The sequence below is a fragment of the Schistocerca gregaria genome, chromosome 1, assembly GCF_023897955.1.
Source record: "Schistocerca gregaria isolate iqSchGreg1 chromosome 1, iqSchGreg1.2, whole genome shotgun sequence".
Taxonomy (NCBI): domain Eukaryota; kingdom Metazoa; phylum Arthropoda; class Insecta; order Orthoptera; family Acrididae; genus Schistocerca; species Schistocerca gregaria.
Window position 1 is genome coordinate 467,901,994 of NC_064920.1, and position 22,809 is coordinate 467,924,802.

The window sequence follows — 22,809 nt, forward strand, 5'->3', positions numbered from 1 at the left end:
GAGTAGTACACATACAGCAGGAGTCTGACACCAAAGGCCACTTTGCCGAAGCCTTCTCGTACCGTTTACCTCAATACGACACGCCCAGTGTATGCTGCGAGGTCAAATTCCAGTAGCTGTGCAGTACTAAGGCGGTATTGTTGTGCCCTTACAGCCAAATAACACTCCTATCTATCTGACATCACACATGGTAGGCCATGCTCTGATCTTCAGGATACTATTTTAGTCTCTATAAATGGTCGCCAAATCCGAGAAACAGCAAAACGATTCTCATTAAGCCATTGGGCCACGTCAGTTTGCGAGTGTTCTGCTTCCTTTCTTTTTATGGTCCTTCACCGCAGAGAGTCTGATAGGCGTCTTCTTTGTGTCATACCGCCCCACCTGTGACTGTATAAACGGCGATTGTGGATGTAGAACCACCCAGCACACACTAACCCATTCGTTGGCGTGATTGTAAGTTGACAAGAATACCATCGTCCGTACAGAACACGATTTTACAGACATCTGTTGACAGTATGTATGATTATACCGTCAATTAGATGCAATTGGGGATATAGCGGTTTGTGGCTTTAATTATGGACACATGTGTTTCAGCTATCTGATGGGGAGTGGAACCATAAATCATTAACTACCTTCCTGGAGAAAATTAATCGTTAGCATTTTTCAACAGAAAATAATAACACTATGTAGGGTTATGTGTGTATAATTGTACAGTTTCCCAAAGAGAAGAAAATAATAGGTCACTGACATTAAATTGCGTGCGCTTTAGACGTAATCCTGCTTCAATAACCATGTTTTATATATTACAAATTGACACAAGTGTTTTCTTTATATGTTGTCTTCCATTGAGATTCTGTTATAGAGTATTGAGAACCTGTGTCACCGTACATATTGACAGGAAAGATTATTATTTGATTTGCATTGTTAACAAAGGTCATCTAAGAGCCCTCCCAAAGAAAAAGATCTAGCTAAAAGTTTAAATGAGACTTTGTACAAATAACAATTTTACACATTCCTGCATATGTTACCTATTACATATGCAACTGCATTGGTTCAATCCTATATTTTTAGCAGTCTCTTCTACTGGCCAGTCTGTGGATTCTGTGGGAGAGGTTGTTATATTCTTCTCTCCTGGGTTACACTTTAAACAAATAACCTAAAAAATGTGGCTTCCAAATTCATTTCGTTTAAATTTAGTTGAAAATCATCATTAAAAGTGGATGGTATTAAAATAATTCAATAAATGCACTCAGCCTGACACGTTTTGTAAGCAAAAAAATGTTATAAGTGAGGCCAAAGTATAGCAAGCAGCTTTTTAAATTTGTTTCTTGTATCGAGGCGCATTAATCAGTGGCCTCTTCTGCTGGCAATTTTTGTTGATAGCCAACATTGCATCTGATTGCTTTCCATTTCAGACTTTTAATTTTCCGTATCAACTGAACGTTATTGGCATATGAATGAAAATAACTTTTTTGAACATTTTCTAGATTTATATCATAACACACCGAATATGTTGTATTTAATTATATGAGGACATAATTATATGTCATTTAATGAAAAAAGGGTTCCTGCATTCAATTTAAAAATACCAGAAGATGCACTTTGCATTTACACTTACCTTTAAGGTGTCAAAACAGTTTACCTTGCATTGTTCTTACTGTTATTACTATGAAGTTGTTAGGTGCATGTCTATGTCAGGTTATTGGCGTGTACCACTACACAATTGCTAAATGTCAATGTAACTGTGATCATCTAACTGTACACAGAAAGGCTCTCTAGTAGAGAATTATCTAGAATAATTATATTGTAAGTGGTGTATCCATTTTATGTCCTATCCAAGCACTGACAGAGTGCAACCACACAGTCAAAGTCCATTTTATTGAAATTTATACTTTAGATTTCTCCATAAATAAATTTCAGAATGTCATCATTAATTCTTATCATGACTCTTAAAGCAAAAAAACATATATCAACAAAGTAACTTTCAGGAGGTTAATGTAAACTGTGCAGATTGAGTCATTTCCAAGTTTTGATAGCTAAGAAAATCATTAATCTGAATATACCCCTTATCAACACTCTTTCATATATACAAACACTGACAATTCACTCACTTATGGTAGATCAGTCAGCTTACATCTGCTTTATGAAGCTTCAATGATTGCTGTAATGTTCTGTTATTTCTTTTCTATGATAATTATAACATGACGTATATGAAACTGCAAGTATCCTCATGGTGCAATGACGAAATGCTTTATAAGCATTTGGCTGCAGCAGTGTTGAGCAAACAGAAAACTTCACAAACTTTAGACCTGAACATTTAACTTCACACCATGTTATTATTTGCAAGCTCTTCTCTCTATTCGAAGCATACAAAGTGTCTGCCATGAAATCGCAATATCTACACAATCAAGTGAAATGGATAAGATAATTATTTTGATGAAACCTTTTTGATTGAATGTAATCTCAGTCTTGACTTAATGATCCATAAGCAGCATATGCTTGACTTCAAGTTGACTCTGTCTTAGAAATTTCATCAGATTAGCAATTCTTTTCTAATGGTGTCCAACAATGTAATTCAAATCTCCGAAAATTCCGTAATCGAGTTTCTATTACAAGACTTCACACTATTCTAATTGAAATTTAATAACCCAGTACACATATTACTCTTAATTCAAAAGTATAGTTTTCCTGTCAGAGAATTCATTGTGCTTATGAGCATCTTTTCATCATACTACCTGTGAATGTTCAAGATGTGTAGCATTTTCATCATTCTGTCATTCTCGCTCAGTGGCTATATCATATCTGAAATGTCACTTGTAGGTTTGATTCCCTGCATTTCAACATAAGAACGTACAGTTTGTAAACATTCATGAACTTTATAAGATACCCGTACATGATACAGAGTAATATTTGAAAAATATTGAGTACTAATCAGTCAGACATTTGATGTGCAATATGTCTTCTGCGTTTTATGCCAAATTAAGTTCTTAAGGCACTACACATTCTCGAACTCACCATATTAATTATACAAAAAATGGATATCTTATAATCTTGCCCCTTTTCATATACATTTCTGCAGGTGCCCATAGTAAAAAACAAATGATAGCATTGCATTGTTCTAAATTATTGACCCTGCAGTGGGAAAGGATAAGCTTGGAATAGGAGAGTTGAATGGTGCTGTGAAGATGTGGTGGTAATTGATTTGGTGGGAGGTATGTTGGGAGGTGTAGTGGCTGTCAGGAGACATGAGTTTTGGGATAGAGGTGATTACAATGGAGGTGAGGACATGGCTATGGAAATACAACAAAAGGATAGAATGAGAAAGGAAGACCAGAGAGTGGGCGAAGCTACAATTCTGATTCCCAGCTAACCAGTGTTGTTATGACTACCCTTACACTCTGCAGGTATCTATCTCATCAGGAACGAACAAACTATCAGTGGTTACTTCTTTGCTTTCCAGATAGCCCTTGTGCAAGATTACCTCCACGCCAAGCCATCACTGTGCCGATAACAGCAGTAAAAGATGAGCTGGCGCAGCTTGTTCTGGACTTGCGAAGTGGAGGTGCCCTGTCCTGGAATTCTGCAGTGGTGTTGTTCCACCGACAGCGTCAGCCAGGTAATACTCTTAAACTAGAGGGGAGTATGTTTTGCAAGAATGGACAATCCACAATTTTCCCATGTTTGCTAAAACTTTTATTGTAAAGGAAAAAATACAACTCCATTAAAGATGGACACAACAGAGTGTCGCAGAAGGAAAATTCAGTATTAAGGGAGACGACTGAAATTTTCCTTTACAGGAAGATTAAATACCCAATTTGCTTCATAAAAAGATCCTAGAGGATATGCAATATGCCAGAAAAATAAATATACATAATATGTATTAACAACACAACTGATACTAGTATGCTAATGATCCTTCTACAGAATGTAACTGAAATTGCCCTAAACTGCATGATATAATCTCATTAAACTATTGTTGACAGATGTCGAAAAAAATAAAGTTTCACTAATTACAATAACTGGCTAAAGAGATGCAGAAGTTTCATGCCAGTGCATGTGTTATGCAATATTGTTAAAAATATATGTATACAGGGTGACTCTCTAACTATTGCCACCTAGAATAACTCCGAAAGTATGACAGTAGCTGAAAAGTTTGTGATACAAATGTTGCATGGGACAATGGGGCCCACAATATGACGTTGGTTTTTTGTTGCTAAGTGGGGTCGCTTCAGAGATATGAAGGTCAACATTGTTTTTTAAATGTCCTATATCCTTGTAAAAAGATATCTATGGATGAATAAAGCTGCTACTACTACTACTACTACTACTACTACTAAATGGGATGCTATAGTTTGGTACTTACTTTCTGATAGCGGCCATTGAGACGGATCCAGTTATGTGTAACAGTAACCTCTTTGAAGGTCAACGAAGTCACAAAGATGGCATGAACCTACTAACAAAAAAGCAACGTCATATTATGTCCCCTGTTGTCCCATGCAACATTTGCTCCACAAACCTTTCTGCTCTTATCATACTTTTGGAGTTATTCTTGGTGGCAATAGTTACTGACTCACCCTGTATAGCAGTATGGCAGTTGGTTCTGCTAGGAAATTAGTCAATAGAACTGAAGGAGTAAGCCACCAATAAATTATTTCCTGTTCTCTAAAAGTGTACTTTATTGGTAGCTAAACTTTTAACCAAAAATGTGTGTTTTTGAATAATGGGCACGTTTTTCAACCAAAGTATGTGATTTTCATTCTTTATGTAGAATTTTCTTATTTCCTGTACTGTTATTAATTCACTGAACTGATCTGTTTGTTTGAAAGACAAATATATTATTTGTGAGTAATTTCATTAAGGAATAAATATACTGAGTTCTCTGGATAAGCTTCGGAGGGAAGTTTTAAATTTGTGCTGTACGTCATTGTGTTTCACACTTCTGAAATAACAGAAGTTCAGGCTTAGGTAATGAATTACCTCAGATTTCATTATTGAATGAAAATAAGCAAAGTATTTCGGATATTTTTATTTTTACATTTCCTGTACCCGTCAACAAAGCAATAATATTGTGTTTAGTCATTTCAGCATTGCTAAAGTACATTCGTCCCAAGTGAGTTTATTACTGGTATCATCTTGAAATCTCAAGAATTTGACACTGTCAACCTTTTTATTTGCATGTCGCAATATTTTATGTATATGACACATGGAAACCAGTTGCAGATTGTGGTTTTAGAATTTATGTTCAGTTAACAGCTCTTTCTGTAAATACAGGACCTTGGTCTGAAAAGAAGTGTGTATTGAATTTTGCTCTTTCTCGAATGCTTCATGACATAAATTCATTTGATATAGGGGCCTACTTAGCATTCTCCCACTAGTGGTGTGCAGATGCAGTCAACAAGACGCAATCATGTGTATTTTTTGGAAAAGATGTTACCTGAATAACAGAGGGCACTCTGTAAACAACAGGACTTCCACAATACTTTCAGCATGATGGAGCTCTTCACATCATACCTCGTATATGAGACAATGTCCTAGTTCCATTTTCCCCAAATGGTGGGATTTTGTTTACAACGGCAGAATTTCAGAGAAGAAATATGAGATGTGAGAAGATGTGCTAGGTTTTAGTGTGGATATATCTGCCTTCAGTAAGGAAAGGGGAGAGCCGCTAAAATAACCAGTACAACATGTGCTTCTGAGAGTAAAAATTCGTATTAAATTTGATGCTAGGCTTCTATAAATTTATTGTGGGGTGCTTAAAACTGACAGTAAACTGTTGTAAATATACAGTGAGCTGTTTATAATGTATTATGAACTATTGTTAATGTTTAAACTGTTAAATATTAACAATCAGTACAAAACTTTTAACAAATCGTAATGATGATGAACATTTACCAGTGTTTATCTTGGGAACCATTCATAAGATATAGTAAATATGAATTCCTTTTCCTCAAATGACTGTGTCGCTCATCTCCCAGAGAAACTTACCTGTAGTGGAGAACTACATTTACACAACAGTACTGTTTGATTCCAAAATTTCGCTCTTACAATTTATAATAATTTGCCTGTATTAATGATGGTTGAGCTCTGTCACTGTGGATTGAATTACTTGAAGAAATAAGGCAATTAGACACGTTTTTAATAATTTATTTTATGTGAAGAAACGTTTCGGACTTTCTGGCATCCTCAATTGGCCCAGTTCATTCATACCTTGCTACAGTGGTTTATGAGCATTGTGTCGAATAATGTAGTGAATATTTCTGTGAGGCAGTTGCTCGTTTCAGGTGCTTACTGACATGCTGTTATGACTCACTAATATACGGGCTCTCCTGCTAGCAAAACACAGACGCCATGGGGTGGTACTGTAACGTCATCGTAGATGAATCCTAGAGGACATTGACATCCAAAGCCCCCTGACAGAGAAACGGGTCATGGTCTTCGCATGTGCGTTGCAGGAGAGTGTTGTCACCGAGCTTGTATCCTGACTTTGATTCCCTGTTAGCGTTAACTCGTTGGATTCATTCGTCTGTGCCTGTTGATGTTTTAGTACTCCCAATGCTGGTTTCCATGCTATGCTAAGTTGAAATGCTGCATCTCAGTCAATCACATCATTAGTCGCATCCACTTCAAATGGGTCTTTAATGCTGGAGATCTAGTATGTGTAGCCGGACAACAAGATCTTTGTGTTTCTTGAAGTTTTTCGAGCGTATTGTTTTATTCCTTCATTCTTCGTACATGTGTCTCGGATATTTTTTACTCATTTTTCTGATATATCAACAGACAACCTTTCAGACATTCACAAGGTGAATTGCTTGCAAGTTTTTAAATCATTTTACACACTGTGGGGTAAACGCGCATGCATCAGAGATGACACAGTTGGTAACAAGAGCGTCAGTCACAGATTAAACTCGATGCAGCTAAGAGTAAAGAAATGCAATCGCAGAATTAGGAAAACCACAATGCTTACAGAGTATGTTGTTGATAAGTATGCCTAGTATGAATATTTCGTTTGAGAGCGCAGATATGAAATGATTTCTATGATTTGTTGAGCTGGAAACTCGTCTTGATTGAGCAGGGTGTTTTCCACTTGTATTTCCACACCTTCATTGACCACTGAATCCCAGTAGACTGAGGCTGTGGCAGTATATAACTTTCTTGTAAGTTGTAGAGCAAACTATGTTCTGCCCCACTCTGTGTTGTTCCCAAATTTATTCAAGATGGCGGATCCAAGATGGGATCCATAGGTGTGGAAATGTCGCAGTGACGTTATGGGGGAAGTTCAAATTTTGGCGGGAAAATAGGGCAATTAGGCTACCTCCACTAACCTAACCCCCTCCCCAACCACTCCCCTCCCCACCCCATCTGGAAATTGGCGGGAAAAGGACTCAGTCTGTGCTAGGCTGTTGGATAAAATGGACATGAGACTTTATTTTGTGTGCATTGTTTATGCAAACAATTTGAGCTGTTATAGGCAGCAGCTCCATCCAGTGTGTTCATCATGAGGTCCAGAGTCCAACTGACCTCATTCACAGTACTGCCACTAGGGGGCGCTGTCGTTCATTCCCTCTCCCCTCCCATGACATAGTTAAAGATGGCGGTCTGGGGAAAATGGCGGGAAAAGCACTCAGTCTGTATCTAGCTGCTGGACTAGGAGGACAGACGTAATTGTGTACTGTATTCAATGGATGAGTGTCTGTGCTGGAGAAGGAGGAGTATATTAGCACCTGACGACTGTGTCGATAGCCTTGCTATTTGGTGAAGATGCATATGGTCAAAGCTACGCTTCACAACTTGTACTGATAAATGTGTGTGCTGTAAATGCAGGTCATCTGATAAAAGTCCAGTAGCATTGACATTGGGTAAAGTCGAATGTGAACTAAGTTACGCTGAAAATCTTATACTGATACTTTTGTGTGCTATAAATGTAGATCATTCCCTAAAAACCCACTCAGTGCAGTCTTCCGAAGTGCAGGAAGCAAGATGTTCACTCACTCCGCCATGCAGCCTCTTCCAACGGGCCCCTGAGATACTGCCAGTTAATACGCTGCGTTACCTGCCCAAAGTATCTGTGCTGGCTAAGCACATCCTGTAGTGTTGGAAATACCTGTGCCCCCTCCCCCCCTTCCCATCCCCAGAACAAGGATACTCTTTATTGATGAACATAAACTGCTTCAGGAGTTATTACATCTGATGCTGCAAAATATTGTCCCATACATTACTTGAAGATATCGCAGGAACACGCCTCCCATGCAAGCCGGCCCGGGTTCGATCCCCTGCCAGGTTGGAGATTTTCTCTGCTTGGGGACTGGGTGTTGTATTGTCCTCATCATCATTTCATCCTCATCACCGGTGCGCAAGTCACCCAATGTGGCGTCAACTGAAATAAGACCTGCACTTGGCAGCCAAACTTTCTCGAATGGGGCCTACCAGCCGACGATGCCATACAATCATTTCCATTTTTTAATCCCAGGAACTACATGTACCATCGCACAAAGACAAAAAGAGAGAGATTGAGAGAGAGAGCTTTGCAGATGACGTGGGAATATTGAAAGAATTACACATTTTATTCTGAGGAGCACCACCACCGCCACACTTGAATGTAGACTCGAAAACAATTGCGACACATTTGTGAAACCGTCCCTGAAGCACCTCGCGCAGTTTTGTGGAAGAACACTTGCCTCTGAACACAAGTTGCTTCAGGAGTTACTAAATCAAGCTGAATACTTCTCTAAATACACTTTCGAAAAGATCGATGCATAGTGGATTACCTCAATTTTGCCATGTATATCGACACTCTTGAAAAGATTGTGGCACACCTGCGAAACCTCTTAGTCTTTCTCCACTACTCCTGAATAATTGCATCTATAAACAAATTAGGTAAAGTGTTTAACGCCTAAAGATATTTGCAGATGTTCCTGTAAACAATTTGGTTCAAATGCACTCACATACAAAATACTACACTACCCTCCCAGGTGCACATGGAACTGAAATATACACTCCTGGAAATTGAAATAAGAACACCGTGATTTCATTATCCCAGGAAGGGGAAAATTTATTCACACATTCCTGGGGTCAGATATATCACATGATCACACTGACAGAACCACAGGCACATAGACACAGGCAACAGAGCATGCACAATGTCGGCACTAGTACAGTGTATATCCACCTTTTGCAGCAATGCAGGCTGCTATTCTCCCATGGAGACGATCGTAGAGATGCTGGATGTAGTCCTGTGGAACGGCTTGCCATGCCATTTCCACCTGGCGCCTCTGTTGGACCAGCGTTCGTGCTGGACGTGCAGACCGCGTTAGACGACGCTTCATCCAGGCCCAAACATGCTCAATGGGGGACAGATCCGGAGATCTTGCTGGCCAGGGTAGTTGACTTACACCTTCTAGAGCACGTTGGGTGGCACGGGATACATGTGTACGTGCATTGTCCTGTTGGAACAGCAAGTTCCCTTGCCGGTCTAGGAATGGTAGAACGATGGGTTCGATGACGGTTTGGATGTACCGTGCACTATTCAGTGTTCCCTCGACGATCACCAGAGGTGTACGGCCAGTGTAGGAGATTGCTCCCCACACCCTGAGGCCGGGTGTGGGCCCTGTGTGCCTCGGTCGTGTGCAGTCCTGATAGTGGCGCTCACCTGCAGGGCGCCAAACACGCATACAACCATCATTCGCACCAAGGCAGAAGCGACTCTCATCACTGAAGACGACACGTCTCCATTCGTCCCTCCATTCATGCCTGTCGCGACACCACTGGAGGCGGGCTGCATGATGTTGGGGCGTGAGCGGAAGACGGCCTAATGGTTTGCGGGACCGTAGCCCAGCTTCATGGAGACGGTTGCGAATAGTCCTCGCCGATACCCCAGGAGCAACAGTGTCCCTAATTTGCTGGGAAGTGGCGGTGCGGTCCCCTATGGCACTGCGTAGGATCCTACGGTCTTGGCGTGCGTCGCTGCGGTCCGGTCCCAGGTCGACGGGCACGTGCACCTTCCGCCGACCACTGGCGACAACATCGATGTACTGTGGAGACCTCACGCCCCACGTGTTGAGCAATTCGGCGGTACGTCCACCCGGCTCCCGCATGCCCACTATACACCCTCGCTCAAAGTCCGTCAACTGCACATACGGTTCACGTCCACGCTGTCGTGGCATGCTACCAATGTTAAAGACTGCGATGGAGCTCCGTATGCCACGGCAATCTGGTTGACACTGACGGCGGCGGTGCACAAATGTTGCGCAGCTAGCGCCATTCGACGGCCAACACCACTGTTCCTGGTGTGTCCGCTGTGCCGTGCGTGTGATCATTGCTTGTACAGCCCTCTCGCAGTGTCCGGAGCAAGTATGGTGGGTCTGACACTCCGGTGTCAATGTGTTCTTTTTTCCATTTCCAGGAGTGTATTATGGCAAAATACACTCGAAAAAAATACATTGCTAAAATAAAGGAGTACAAATACACTGCATCGAAATTCTAAAGACGATCCTGCAAAATAATGTTAAATACACTACCGCTATCACAGTAGTTTTTTACGTGAGGAGTGGTTGTAACTGGGGACTTGCAAAGCAGCAGCACATCCTCTTGCAGCCGCATCTCACCACAGAGAGTTGTGCAGACTGGAAGCCAGCGTTTTTTCAGATGGATCCACAACTGCATGAAAACCATGGCCAGTACCAACTTGTCCCGATTGCTCGGACCAGCATTCATCTGCAGGTGGGGTAGAATGTTGCCCTCATATTGACTCCATGAGTAAAATGGCGGGTGGAGGGGTAGAGGTTATATAAACCCTCGCTGTGGTGCATGTGCACCTTCCATGGGCGAGCCGACGATGGGAAGTCTACAGCACGTCCCATCATAGCGGGAGTACCACAGGGGTCTGTCCTCGGCCCCCTTCTGTACTGCCTCTACACTGTGCAGATCTCACGAAAACGCCGAGGGTTCACCTGGCACTTTACGCGGACGACACTGCTTTGTTTGCGAGGGGCATGAACGTGCAACTACTGCGTCGTTGCCTGCAGCTAGCCTGCGACGAGCTCGGAGCTTGGGCCACCAAATGGCGGCTCAAATTCAACGCAGGCCAGAGCCAGGCGGTGATTTTCACGCGGAAGAAGGTGCCAGCGGACATCAGGCCGGTGCAGATTATGGGTGGCCACATACCATGGTCACGTACTGGTTGGTACCTAAGCGTTACCCTCGACAGGCGCCTGTCGTGGAAAGCTCATATTCAGGAGGTGCGGGCAAAGGTGCTGGCCAGAATGCGCTGTACCCACTGCTGAACCCAGAGACAACACTACCTTCGGACTGCAATAGAACTCTCTACCTAACACGCATCAGGCCAGTGTTGGAGTACGCTCCTATAGTCTGGGGAAACGCGTCCGACACCTCAGTGAAGATGCTCCTGGCCGTGCAGAACAAAGCCTCAGGCTCGCACTGCACCTGCCACTCGATTTACCCACGACGGACTTGCACTAACGTGCCGTTATATCGCCGCTTAAACAGCGCTTCCGGCAATTAGTTGCAAGCTTTTAAGCGGCAATGAATGAAACCGACAACCAACTTGCCAGAGGACTTGGGAATCAAGACGACAGTTCAAAGAAAAATGGAAGAAAACACATAGGAAGCTGTAGGAACAGCAGTGTAGGCTGCTTAACCTATGTATCAACCAGACAAGAGCCTAAAAGAAGTCACAATATCCATGTGCTCTCATTCTGCCTTTATCAGTTTACCAGTGTGTTTGATTGTATGCTTATCAGTATTTCTAGTCTCCGTTTATTCGTTTGAGTGGTATTCATTTGCATTACAAGATGAAACGTTTAGCCAGTGACACCATCAGCAGCGATAGCAGCAAACGCCTTCGCCAGGACAGTCTGTGTAATGTCGATTACCACCAAATGTAGAGATTTGACCCAGAAGTTATTGGAAACCACCTTACAGATATTTATAAAGAGTTCTTAGCTGAAGAGCTTTATAGTACCAGCATGGGGGCTGCAATATATAACTACAGAATGGATCATAAGTATGATCCTGTGCAAGGCTCTTTACGTTTTTTAAACTCTAACAAACAGTATTTAGAATATGTTTCTATGTACTGTCTACCAACCACAACCATGTGGTCTCAGCTATCAAATACCTTAGAGAACAGATGCTGCATTGTTTTAAACAACATTCCGCTGTATATCTAGTGAGGTAATAGGGATATGTAGAAGTTTATTGGTGTTTTAGATGCTTTCCTAGAAAAGAGAACCATCTGCTTCTAAACTGACAAGGATCTGTGTTAAAGGATGATAGAAAATAGATGGAGTAATTGGTTGAGAGGGGCTGGTATGAGATATGGTTTAATGTTAGGCTGATGATGCATTCTAGAGAGAGGGCAATGTTGTGGCCGGTCATTTACCACACATTTAACTATTTTTTCCATTGTTCTTTCAGGCTGTATTAGTCGTGAGTTATAACCTGCGCTTGACTTACACTCAATTACCTGTTCTGTTCGTGACTCAGAGCCATATCTTCCTGCAATCAGTAACAGCAAACCTCTCCTTACCACAGCCAGTAGAGGACTTCCAATGCATGTGTGATGATACATATATATCGAACCGATGGAAAACCTGTTTTGGCACCCTCCTCTAGATGAACGTAGATGTATGTAAAGTACTCCATTTCCCTGTCACATATTTGATATAAATTGAGTCTTCAGTTTGGTAAATATGGTGATTCTAAGTTAGTGACAGAGATTTGTGCAGTACTGCAATCCCTATATACATTTGCTTGACAGACGTTGTGTGTGGAAGAGACTGAGTTTTGTTCACAAAGTTGGTGCATGTGATGTATAATTTCACATGTCATACACTATTTCCCCATAAGGTGTTGTTTCATGTATTTTCTGTTGCTGAAGATCATTTTATAGGACTGATGCGAGTACAGCACAATTTCCCAACCATAATCGGAGGTGAACAGCGGGGGCTGTATGCCTCCAGAAAGCTGTACAGTGTATGAATCACATAGAATCTATCTTTCTTTCTTTTGGAGTAGAAAGTAATAGTTTTATCATCTCAAAGTTTCTCCGCTAGTGAGTGGTATAGAAAATTTGCAGGGTGAACGATGTCATGTGTTGGAAATGTATTTCCTGCATTGGAGTGTTAACATAGTTTCATTCCACATGACTAATATGTCAGAAACCACACTGCTTTAACCTTATAGCATGATTAAGTGCAGAACCGTATAGCTTTAGAAATGTGGGTTTTTATTTATTTATTTAGTCCTTCAAATCCTATATGTATAGAATATATACAAGGATATTGGACATGGTTAGGTATTTACAAGATAAAATACAGTTTGTATTGTAATTTTAAGGACTAGATATTCAGGTAATTTAGCACAGATTCTTAAATACAACAAACATCACAGGAAACATACAAAGTAGAATATTAATAATGCCTCTTTATTTTTGTTGCTTGGCTTTTATATATTCTGTCAGACTGTAGAAGCAATGATCAATTAAATATGCCTTTATTTCAGCCTTAAAACTACAGAGTTTACCTAATAATTTAATATGTTTAGGTAGATTATTGAAAATCTTTATCCTAGTATGTAGCGTGCCTTTTTGGCACAATGATGTTCTCACCTGTTTCACATGAAGGTCAGATTTTTGCCTTGTATTGTGTGAATGTATATCTTAATTTTTAAATAAGATATCTGGGTGTCTATCGATATATTGTTTGATGAAAACTGATGTTTCGTAGATAAAAATGCAAGGAAGGGGAAGAACTGACAGTTTTTTGAATATGGGTCTGCACGATTTCATATTGTTTACCCCTTCAATAATTCTTAGTATTCTCTTTTGCATCCTGAAAAGTTTTATATTTGTTGTTGTATTGCCCCAGAAGAGTATGCCATATTCAATTACAGAATGCACATTGGAGTAGTATACATTTAACAGGCTGGCTTTGCTGCAACAAGTTTTTAAGATCCGTATCATGTAAGAGGTTTTGCTTAGTTTTCTTTGCAAATACTCAATATGTGCCTCCCATTTTGTGTTGTTCTGGAGCCAGAGTCCCAGAAATTTAGTGCTGTCAACACTTTCAAGAACTCTGTCCCTAAGTTCTATTTCTATGTTTGGGTGGTGTCTTCCTTTCACATTATAGAAGTTCAGAGCTACTCTCTTTTCTTTGTTTATAATCAGCTTGTTGTAGATGAAGCACTGTTATACACTGTTCATTGTTTGTATAAAAGAGTCTTTTAGTTTTTATTCTGTTTTACCACTAATAAGGAAGCTTGTGTCGTCTGCAAATTGGAGGGTAGTTTGGCAATACTTGTTGTACATAAGATCATTGACATAGAGAAGAAACAGAATGGGTCCTAATACTGATCCTTGAGGGACACCATATTTCACATTTTCATATCCTGAATAGTAGTAGCTGATTTTGTTATGGTCAGTACATTGCACCTCAACCACCTGTTTGGGACCACATAGGTATGTCTTGAGCCACTCTAATTCCTGACTGGTCAAGTTTCTGCAGTAGGGCATTATGGTCAATGACGTCAAAAGCTTTAGATAAATCAAGACATATGCCTGTCACAAATTCACTTGCATCCAGTTTAGTATAGATCTCATTAAGAAATTCAAATATTGCACTTTCAGTTGAATAGCCTTTCCTGAAGCCAATGCTGTGAAGGAGATAGAATTTTATTTTTATTTAGGAAATGTGACAATCTCTTATAAAAAACTTTTTCTAAAATTTTAGAAAATACAGGCAGTAGGGCTATTGGTCTATAGTTTGAAACACATTCTGGATTTCCTTTTTTGAACAGTGGTTTCAGCTTTGCTGTTTTTAAGCATGAAGGGAAGGTTCCTGAAGCCAGTGAGCTGTTGCAAAAATGTGTCAAGGGTTCAGCTAAGAAAGGAGAAGCCAATGTTATAAAAATACTTGGCAGAGTAGATAAATTTTTCGCAAAAAATGTTGCTGGTTCGACTTTGAGTTCAAGTAATATGGATGATATTTCTGGCACTGCAGCTGTTGTAAAAAAAAGTAAATATAGATGAAACAAAAGTTAAAAATGAAGAAAATCAAATTGTTGCTGATTTCGAGTTTCACAAAAAACTAAGTGTCTAGTCAGACAGTACAAAAAGAAATAACCTTGTAGAATCAGATGATAGTCCCAAGTCTCTCCCATCTGTCGCCCACCTTGGCACCATCTGGGGCTTTTCCGCAACGACACGCAAGTTTCAAGAGGGAGGGATCTGGTACCAAGTGCCAGGGGTTTTGAATCCGCGCCAGATGGCATGTACCTTGATTACCACTAGAGGTCTCTACAGTCATCGCATCATAAGCCATGACTGCGCACATTCCTGGCTCGCGTATAATGTGAGGGCACCACAGTGGAGCACGTGGTCCCAGCAGCCAATAGCGATGGACTGTATCCTGTATATAAGCGCCGGCCTCTCGCTCAGCTAGGCAGTTTGAAATTCGTGGAATCTATCGACATCTTGGCAACAGACAGCATGTTTACATTGCTTTGTTTACATTACTAGTGGATGTTGTGGATTCGTTTGGTTGTCACTCGTCACCCCGTTGCTTCTTGTGTGTGTTGTCGTCGTAAGGTCTGACTCGGTCATCCATTGCTGTTCATGTCTGTCCTTTCCCGTTTCTTTGTTGTTCACAGACTGCTCCCATTTGGTCTCGCCGCACTTCGTTCTCAGCAATCCCACAACCAGAACAGTCGCGGTTACAACAGTTGAGGAAGCGGGCTGGATTTGAGGAATGAGGATGTCTTCTGTTGTACTGCATCTGTTGGATCCTTAAGGAGATGATGATCCACTGCATTCTGTAGTAAATTATATTCTTCAACTCGATTGACTCTGTAGCCGCCAGAATGATTAAACAATGAGCTACAAGGGCTCTGGTGAGAGAATGAATCCATTACACAAAGCGAGAATTAGTCTTCGCCGGAAGCTTTCTTTCACTTCATCTGAATATCTCACAGTGTTTTTTAGCAGGTTCCTGGGTGTAGTCGCTTTTGGGTTGGACATGGCAGCAGGCCGTGGTCTGTCAAACTTCCAAGCTCCAGCACCCTACATGCCACTCATCACAAGAAGATAAACTATACAGATGCACTTCGTTTAATCTCACAGATAAAGCACTGAGCAATGCTGCTACATCAGTGTTGGAAGATGGGCTAAATTTTTGTACCACTACAAATACTTTACACATCAAGGATTTGATCAGTGGTTTTGAGTAAGGTATCTTGTAATTTCCCAGTGAAACTGCCGAACAAATAAGCCGAGAGACTTGCATGGCTATAAGTAGGATCACCACTGAGGTACTCTGTTCTTTACAAGTAGACACAAAAATAGCAATTTTACTTGTTGATGAGGGGAACCCTACTGACCTTCTGCCTGCACTAACATACACTCCTGGAAATTGAAATAAGAACACCATGAATTCATTGTCCCAGGAAGGGGAAACTTTATTCACACATTCCTGGGGTCAGATACATCACATGATCACACTGACAGAACCACAGGCACATAGACACAGGCAACAGAGCATGCACAATGTCGGCACTAGTACAGTGTATATCCACCTTTTGCAGCAATGCAGGCTGCTATTCTCCCATGGAGACGATCGTAGAGATGCTGGATGTAGTCCTGTGGAACGGCTTGCCATGCCATTTCCACCTGGCGCCTCTGTTGGACCAGTGTTCGTGCTGGACGTGCAGACTGCGTGAGACGACGCTTCATCCAGTCCCAAACATGCTCAATGGGGGACAGATCTGGAGATCTTGCTGGCCAGGGTAGTTGACTTACACCTTCTAGAGCACGTTGGATACATGCGGACGTGCATTGTCCTGTTGGAACAGCAAGTTCCCTTGCCGGTCTACGAATGGTAGAACGATGGGTTCGATGACGGTTTGGATGTACTGTGCACTATTCAGCGTCCCCTCGACGATCACCAGAGGTGTACGGCCAGTGTAGGAGATCGCTCCCCACACTATGATGCCGGGTGTTGGCCCTGTGTGCCTCGGTTGTATGCAGTCCTTATAGTGGCGCTCACCTGCACGGCGCCAAACACGCATACGACCATCATTGGCACCAAGGCAGAAGCGACTCTCATCGCTGAAGACGACATGTCTCCATTCGTCCCTCCATTCACACCTGTCGCGACACCACTGGAGGCGGGCTGCACGATGTTGGGGCGTGAGCGGAAGATGGCCTAACAGTGTGTGGGACCGTAGCCCAGCTTCATAGAGACGGTTGCGAATAGTCCTCGCCGATACCCCAGGAGCAACAGTGTCCCTAATTTGCTGGGAAGTGGCGGTGCGATCCCCTACGGCACTGCGTAGGATCCTACGGTCTTGGCGTGCATCTGTGCGTCACTGCGGTCCGGTCCCAGGTCGACGGGCACGTGCACCTTCCGCCGACCACTGGCGACAACATCGATGTACTGTGGAGACCTCACGCCCCACGTGTTGAGCAATTCGGCGGTACGTCCACCCGGCCTCCCGCATGCCCACTATACGCCCTCGCTCAAAGTCCGTCAACTGCACATACGGTTCATGTCCACGCTGTCGTGGCATGCTACCAATGTTAAAGACTGCGATGGAGCTCCGTATGCCACGGCAATCTGGTTGACACTGACGGCGGCGGTGCACAAATGTTGCGCAGCTAGCGCCATTCGACGGCCAACACCACTGTTCCTGGTGTGTCCGCTGTGCCGTGTGTGTGATCATTGCTTGTACAGCCCTCTCGCAGTGTCCGGAGCAAGTATGGTGGGTCTGACACACCGGTGTCAATGTGTTCTTTTTTCTATTTCCATGAGTGTATTTTGGCAAGATGAAGGATTTATTGCAAGACTCTGCGTATTGTCATCTTTTGAAGGACTCAATGGATCCAGTACAGTGGAAGACGCTCACCCTCATAAACCCAGCCAATTTCCTGAACATCTGAAAAAGAGTTTAAGAGTAGAAGAGCCAGATCCACCAAGACTTTATGGCCTGAATAAAATACATAAAGAAGTGGCTCCACTTCACGCCATTGTGAGCAATATAGGAGCCCTAACATGTTATCTCAACAAACAACTGACTTTCCTTTTGAGCCCTTTGGTGTGAAAATGTGAACACTGTATTTGAAACTCAGAAGATTTTATACAGCAACTGGGGAACTTTCATCTAGAACCAAGTGATGTGTAAGTAAGTTTCAATGTGATCTCTTTGCTTGCATGAGCACCTCTAGTGGATTCATTATAGCACACTGGATCAATGCTGAAGAAGAACATTTCACATCTTTTCACGCATCTGCTTAGCTCAACTTATGTTTTGTTTAATGAACAATAATTTGAGCTAACTGACGGTCTTGCTGTGGGTAGCCCTCAGTCTCCCACAATTTTACAGGAGGCTTCAAGGATGAATCACTTCATCAGCGGTTTGTAAACCTTAATGGTATTGGAAAAATGTGGACGACACCTTTGTCCTATGGTCACCTGGGGAGGGCAACATGGAGGGCAACACTTCATTCATTTCTGGAACATCTTAACTCTCTCCATCCGAACATTAGCTTCACCATGGAAGTGGAGAACTCCTGTTTTTAGATGTCTTATTCCATAGAAAAGAAGACTGTTTACTCTGTCACAGTTTGTTCCATTAATCAGCTCACACCGACATATGTCTGTGAACTATGAGCTGCCATCATCCATCTCAACTCAATGGTGTATTAAGGACTCTCGAGCATAGAGTTGTCACTCTGTGTTTGTCCAGAATGATTACTCTGATAAGCAGATTTGAAATTCACTTCAACCAGCACACACTACACCTCAAGAAGAAACAGAAGAAATGGAGAACTTCTCAGGGATGGCTTTTCTACCTTACATTGGTGGCATCTCCTTTAAGATTGACAAGCTATTCAAGAAAAGTCAAATAAAATGTATTTTCTGCCCCCCAACCTGAGTACAAATGATACTGGGTTCTGTTAAAGACAACCTAGGTGTAAGGAGACTGCAGGCATGTAAAATCCCAATCCTAGTGTTCAAAATCATACGATGACCAAATGTGTCATTCTGTTAAAGACAGATGCAATGAACTTAGTCTTCATGCCATAACAGGTAGACTAGAAATATCTTCTGTTACTGAATGTAGTCTAGACATGGGATATAGCATGAACCATGGAGAGGCAAAGATCCTGTTGTCTGTCTTCACACAGTGAGACTTTGTCATTAAAGAAACAGTTGAAACACATATAACTAAAACCCTCACTAACAGAGACATGGGATTTCAGCTTAGCAAAGCATGGGAACCAACACTGATGTACTAAGGAATTTACATCCACTGACCAATGAATCTAGAGAGTCAACACAGATGGAGGATCATAGTTAGGACCCTTAAACTGGGTGCCAGCACTCTGCCCACATGTTCTGGATCCATGTCTTGTGGTTAGGGTTTCCTTTGTCACTCATACACAGATCATACCCCATTTCTACTGCAGGGGACTCAGGATATCAATATACTCTATGATTTGTCTGTGATAATGTTACCCAACCCTTTGGCACCTGTGCTTTTCTAGTGAGCTAGCGCATGTACTGGCAAACCACATCAGCCGTACATCTGTAAGCAACTGAAGATGACAAGAAGCTGTATTGTTGTAATATTGTGCAGCTTTCACACCATTATCTGAGGACATTAGGAGAGTCTTAAACAGCACATTCATATCTTCGGCAGTATAAGTTTTTATTGAGTGCATTTTGAATAGTGCAGCTACCTTTTTTTCTGTAATTTGTGGCTCCTTCTTCTGCCTTGATTTGGACTGCAAAAACAGTTCTAGATTCATTGCTGCACAAATGCAGTGTTGCATTCATTAGATGAAGATGCGCGAAGAGCAAAAATGTCTATTCCCATACAATAAAGATTTTAAAATGTGGCTGGTTGCTGTTTTTCTTGAGGGAATCCAAGAAACTATTTCTGCTGATTTATGGTAGAGGTGGTGAACAAGAGAGACAAAATTAAAAAGTATATGATTCAACAGCAGCTTTATATAATATTGTGACTGAAATATTCAGAAATCAACTGTCACTAGATTGATACTAATATGACTGTTAGTACAGTCATGTTGTTCATTGTATTCCTGTACATCTAGCCAAGATATAATGCATGCTAATTGGTATCTACATGATACATTACTATTTTCAACCTATGTTTGATATTTAGGTTTGGAGATATTTTCATTGCATAGTTTATCATTACACATTTAAGCATCCTACCTTAAATGTTATTTTGTAATGAGTAAATATCGGAACAGTAGTAAATATAAAAAACAATTTTCTCATTTGAGTCTATTCTTCACTCATGTAGCACTTATGCAAAACCATGATTCTCTTTATAAAAATTGAACATTTTAATTAGCATGTTCAATTTTTATGCTCCAAAAAAATTAGCACACACAGTTTCAGAATGAACAAAAAAAGACAATCTAGACATTGCCTACAATTACAAAGTAAATGAAGACAGTGAATACAATAGTACACCAAGTACTCTGACTGCTTTCTCAGGATGAAAATGTTCTTCATTTTAACTGCATTGCCTCTGAAGAGGATTCAGGAAGTCAACAGGGTTGAAAAATGTGTGAAGCAAACCAGACCTCTCATATTGATGGCTCATTCTTAGTGAAAGATATGTAAAACTGATTTTTTTTACATAGTTTGTCTACATATTGCCTCCATTTTAGTTTTCCACCCAGCTCAACCAATGAATTTTACACTTAGTATTTTGTTTATTGTGTGACCTTAATCTGTTTCCAGCATCAACAGGTAATTTTAGTATTTCTGAAACTGCAGAACATGGGAGTTTTTGAATAAGAATTAAATTTTTGTTGTGAACCAGGTAAAGGTTTGCTCAGGTATCATTTAGGCTATGCCTGGTGTGCATGAGTTGGGCACTTTATTAGCAAGCTTGTGTCATCAGCAAACATTACAGATCCTGAATAATATTTCAAAATCATTTAAGGATAATTAATGTAGAACAGGAACAAGAATGGAGTCAATAATGAGCTTTGTGGAGTGCCATATTTATGTTTCTCATTCCGATGTATTTTATTCCCATGATGTGGTTTGTTAAAATAATACTCTGCTTTCTTTTATGATGATTATGTTTTATCCATGGAAATAGTGTGCCATTAACACCATAACATTTCAGTTTCAGAGGTAGAATTTGATGGTTCATGCAATCAAAAGCACTTGCAAAATTACAAAAAACTGGATAGTTCTGTTGTTTGGCTCTACAGTAATGTAATGCATGTTACTTGACATAGAGGGGGTTTACTGCAACAGATGAGTGTGGAACACTAATTACACTACAGTACATGTAGATTATATGCAGGCAGGCACTATTTGATATCATATTTAATCAAGCAATTTTCTCTTGTTACAAATATCAAAATTTTGTTTTAGATTACTTCTGATTGATTACAGTGTATTATTGTTAACTTTTCTGTAGTGCTTGTCTCCTTTATATGAGGATGAGGATAATTATTTGGCTAAGCACACAAAGTGCATGTATTAAACCACGAGTTCTATTTTATTCTACACAACACACAGTCTACATAACACAAAAAGCCATAACATTTTTGTTTCGCTTAATCCTTCAACTTGGCGTGAACTCCCCTCTAAAGAGCACCTGTACAAGAAGACAAAACAGAAGGTACAAGCCCTCTGGAAATGGCGCTGTATTCAAACTGATGTCTCACGGAATTAGATCAACTGAATTACAACAATTATTGATTCAAAGATTTGTCATGTACATTGCGTAGTACCAGATTATATTGTGAATAATATAACCCAATTTGGAGATTACATGGCTTTGCATAAGCGCCAGGAACTTGATGATAATACTTATTACAAATGCTTATGACCAATTTTACAATATTTTGTTGAATAACATTTCTTCAGTTTTGTGTAACCGTTTGTTGCAGTTAAGGAATTACAGGCCAATATAGTTGAGGCAATGACACGTAATGATGGTGGTTTGCCAATTGCACTGTCATTCTTTGAACTCGCTGCTGATCACACAAGGTAAGCTTTTCATACAAACAAATACTTTCTTTGTATGTGCTGACAGATCACATGTAGCAGAATTAGAAGACAGACAGTGACACAACTGAAAAGGTGAATAGTTTCCACGTTTGTATATTACATGTGGCACTAATGAGAAAATTTGACCATCGGAACTGAGAAATATGGAATCAATCACTACAGCAAAGGAAAAGCTCCTGCCTTCAGTTATTTCTAAGGCGAACTGGCAACTAACTTAAAAGTACTGATGAGACAATAGTAGATGAATAAGCCACTCAGATACCAAATTCAGTGCTACATGATTTACAGATATAAATAAGGTGTTGAGTTAAACTTGCTCATATGTTAAAACTATGTGATTGGCTGGTTACTGCAGCTTAAAACTTGCCTTTTACGGCTGATTTTGAACTGAACCACCTGAAAGCATCTCGTGACTCAGGTAAACCACACCTATTTCCAAATTCCAGAGATGTTCTTATGCTCAAGGAGTAGTGCTACTATTAGAAAGGATAACTGCTCAAATTATGTTAAGTTCAATTTTTAAACACTGCTTTGCAGCATTCCATGGGAAGGCTGTAACATTCCTTCCAATTATTCCACTTTACTTCCATGATCATATAAATAAAACATTTTTATGGAACGAAAAAAAGATTGGAACATTATATGTATGCCAAGAATTCCTTTGAACCCTTTTTTGCTCTACAAACCAGCTCGAACTAAAAGATTTAAACAGTTTCTGATTAAACTCTGAATA

At 40.8% G+C, this 22,809-nt stretch overlaps 1 protein-coding gene across 1 annotated transcript in view; it reads left to right on the plus strand.

Annotated features, from left to right (window-relative positions):
• Positions 1–22,809, plus strand: part of LOC126354706 (ionotropic receptor 93a) — a 328,580-nt gene that overhangs the window by 101,463 nt on the left and 204,308 nt on the right. The window contains exons 3-4 of the mRNA XM_050004573.1: positions 3,461–3,616; positions 21,956–22,055. Of these exons, the coding sequence (XP_049860530.1) occupies positions 3,461–3,616; positions 21,956–22,055 (256 nt within the window). The remainder of the gene's footprint in view (positions 1–3,460; positions 3,617–21,955; positions 22,056–22,809) is intronic.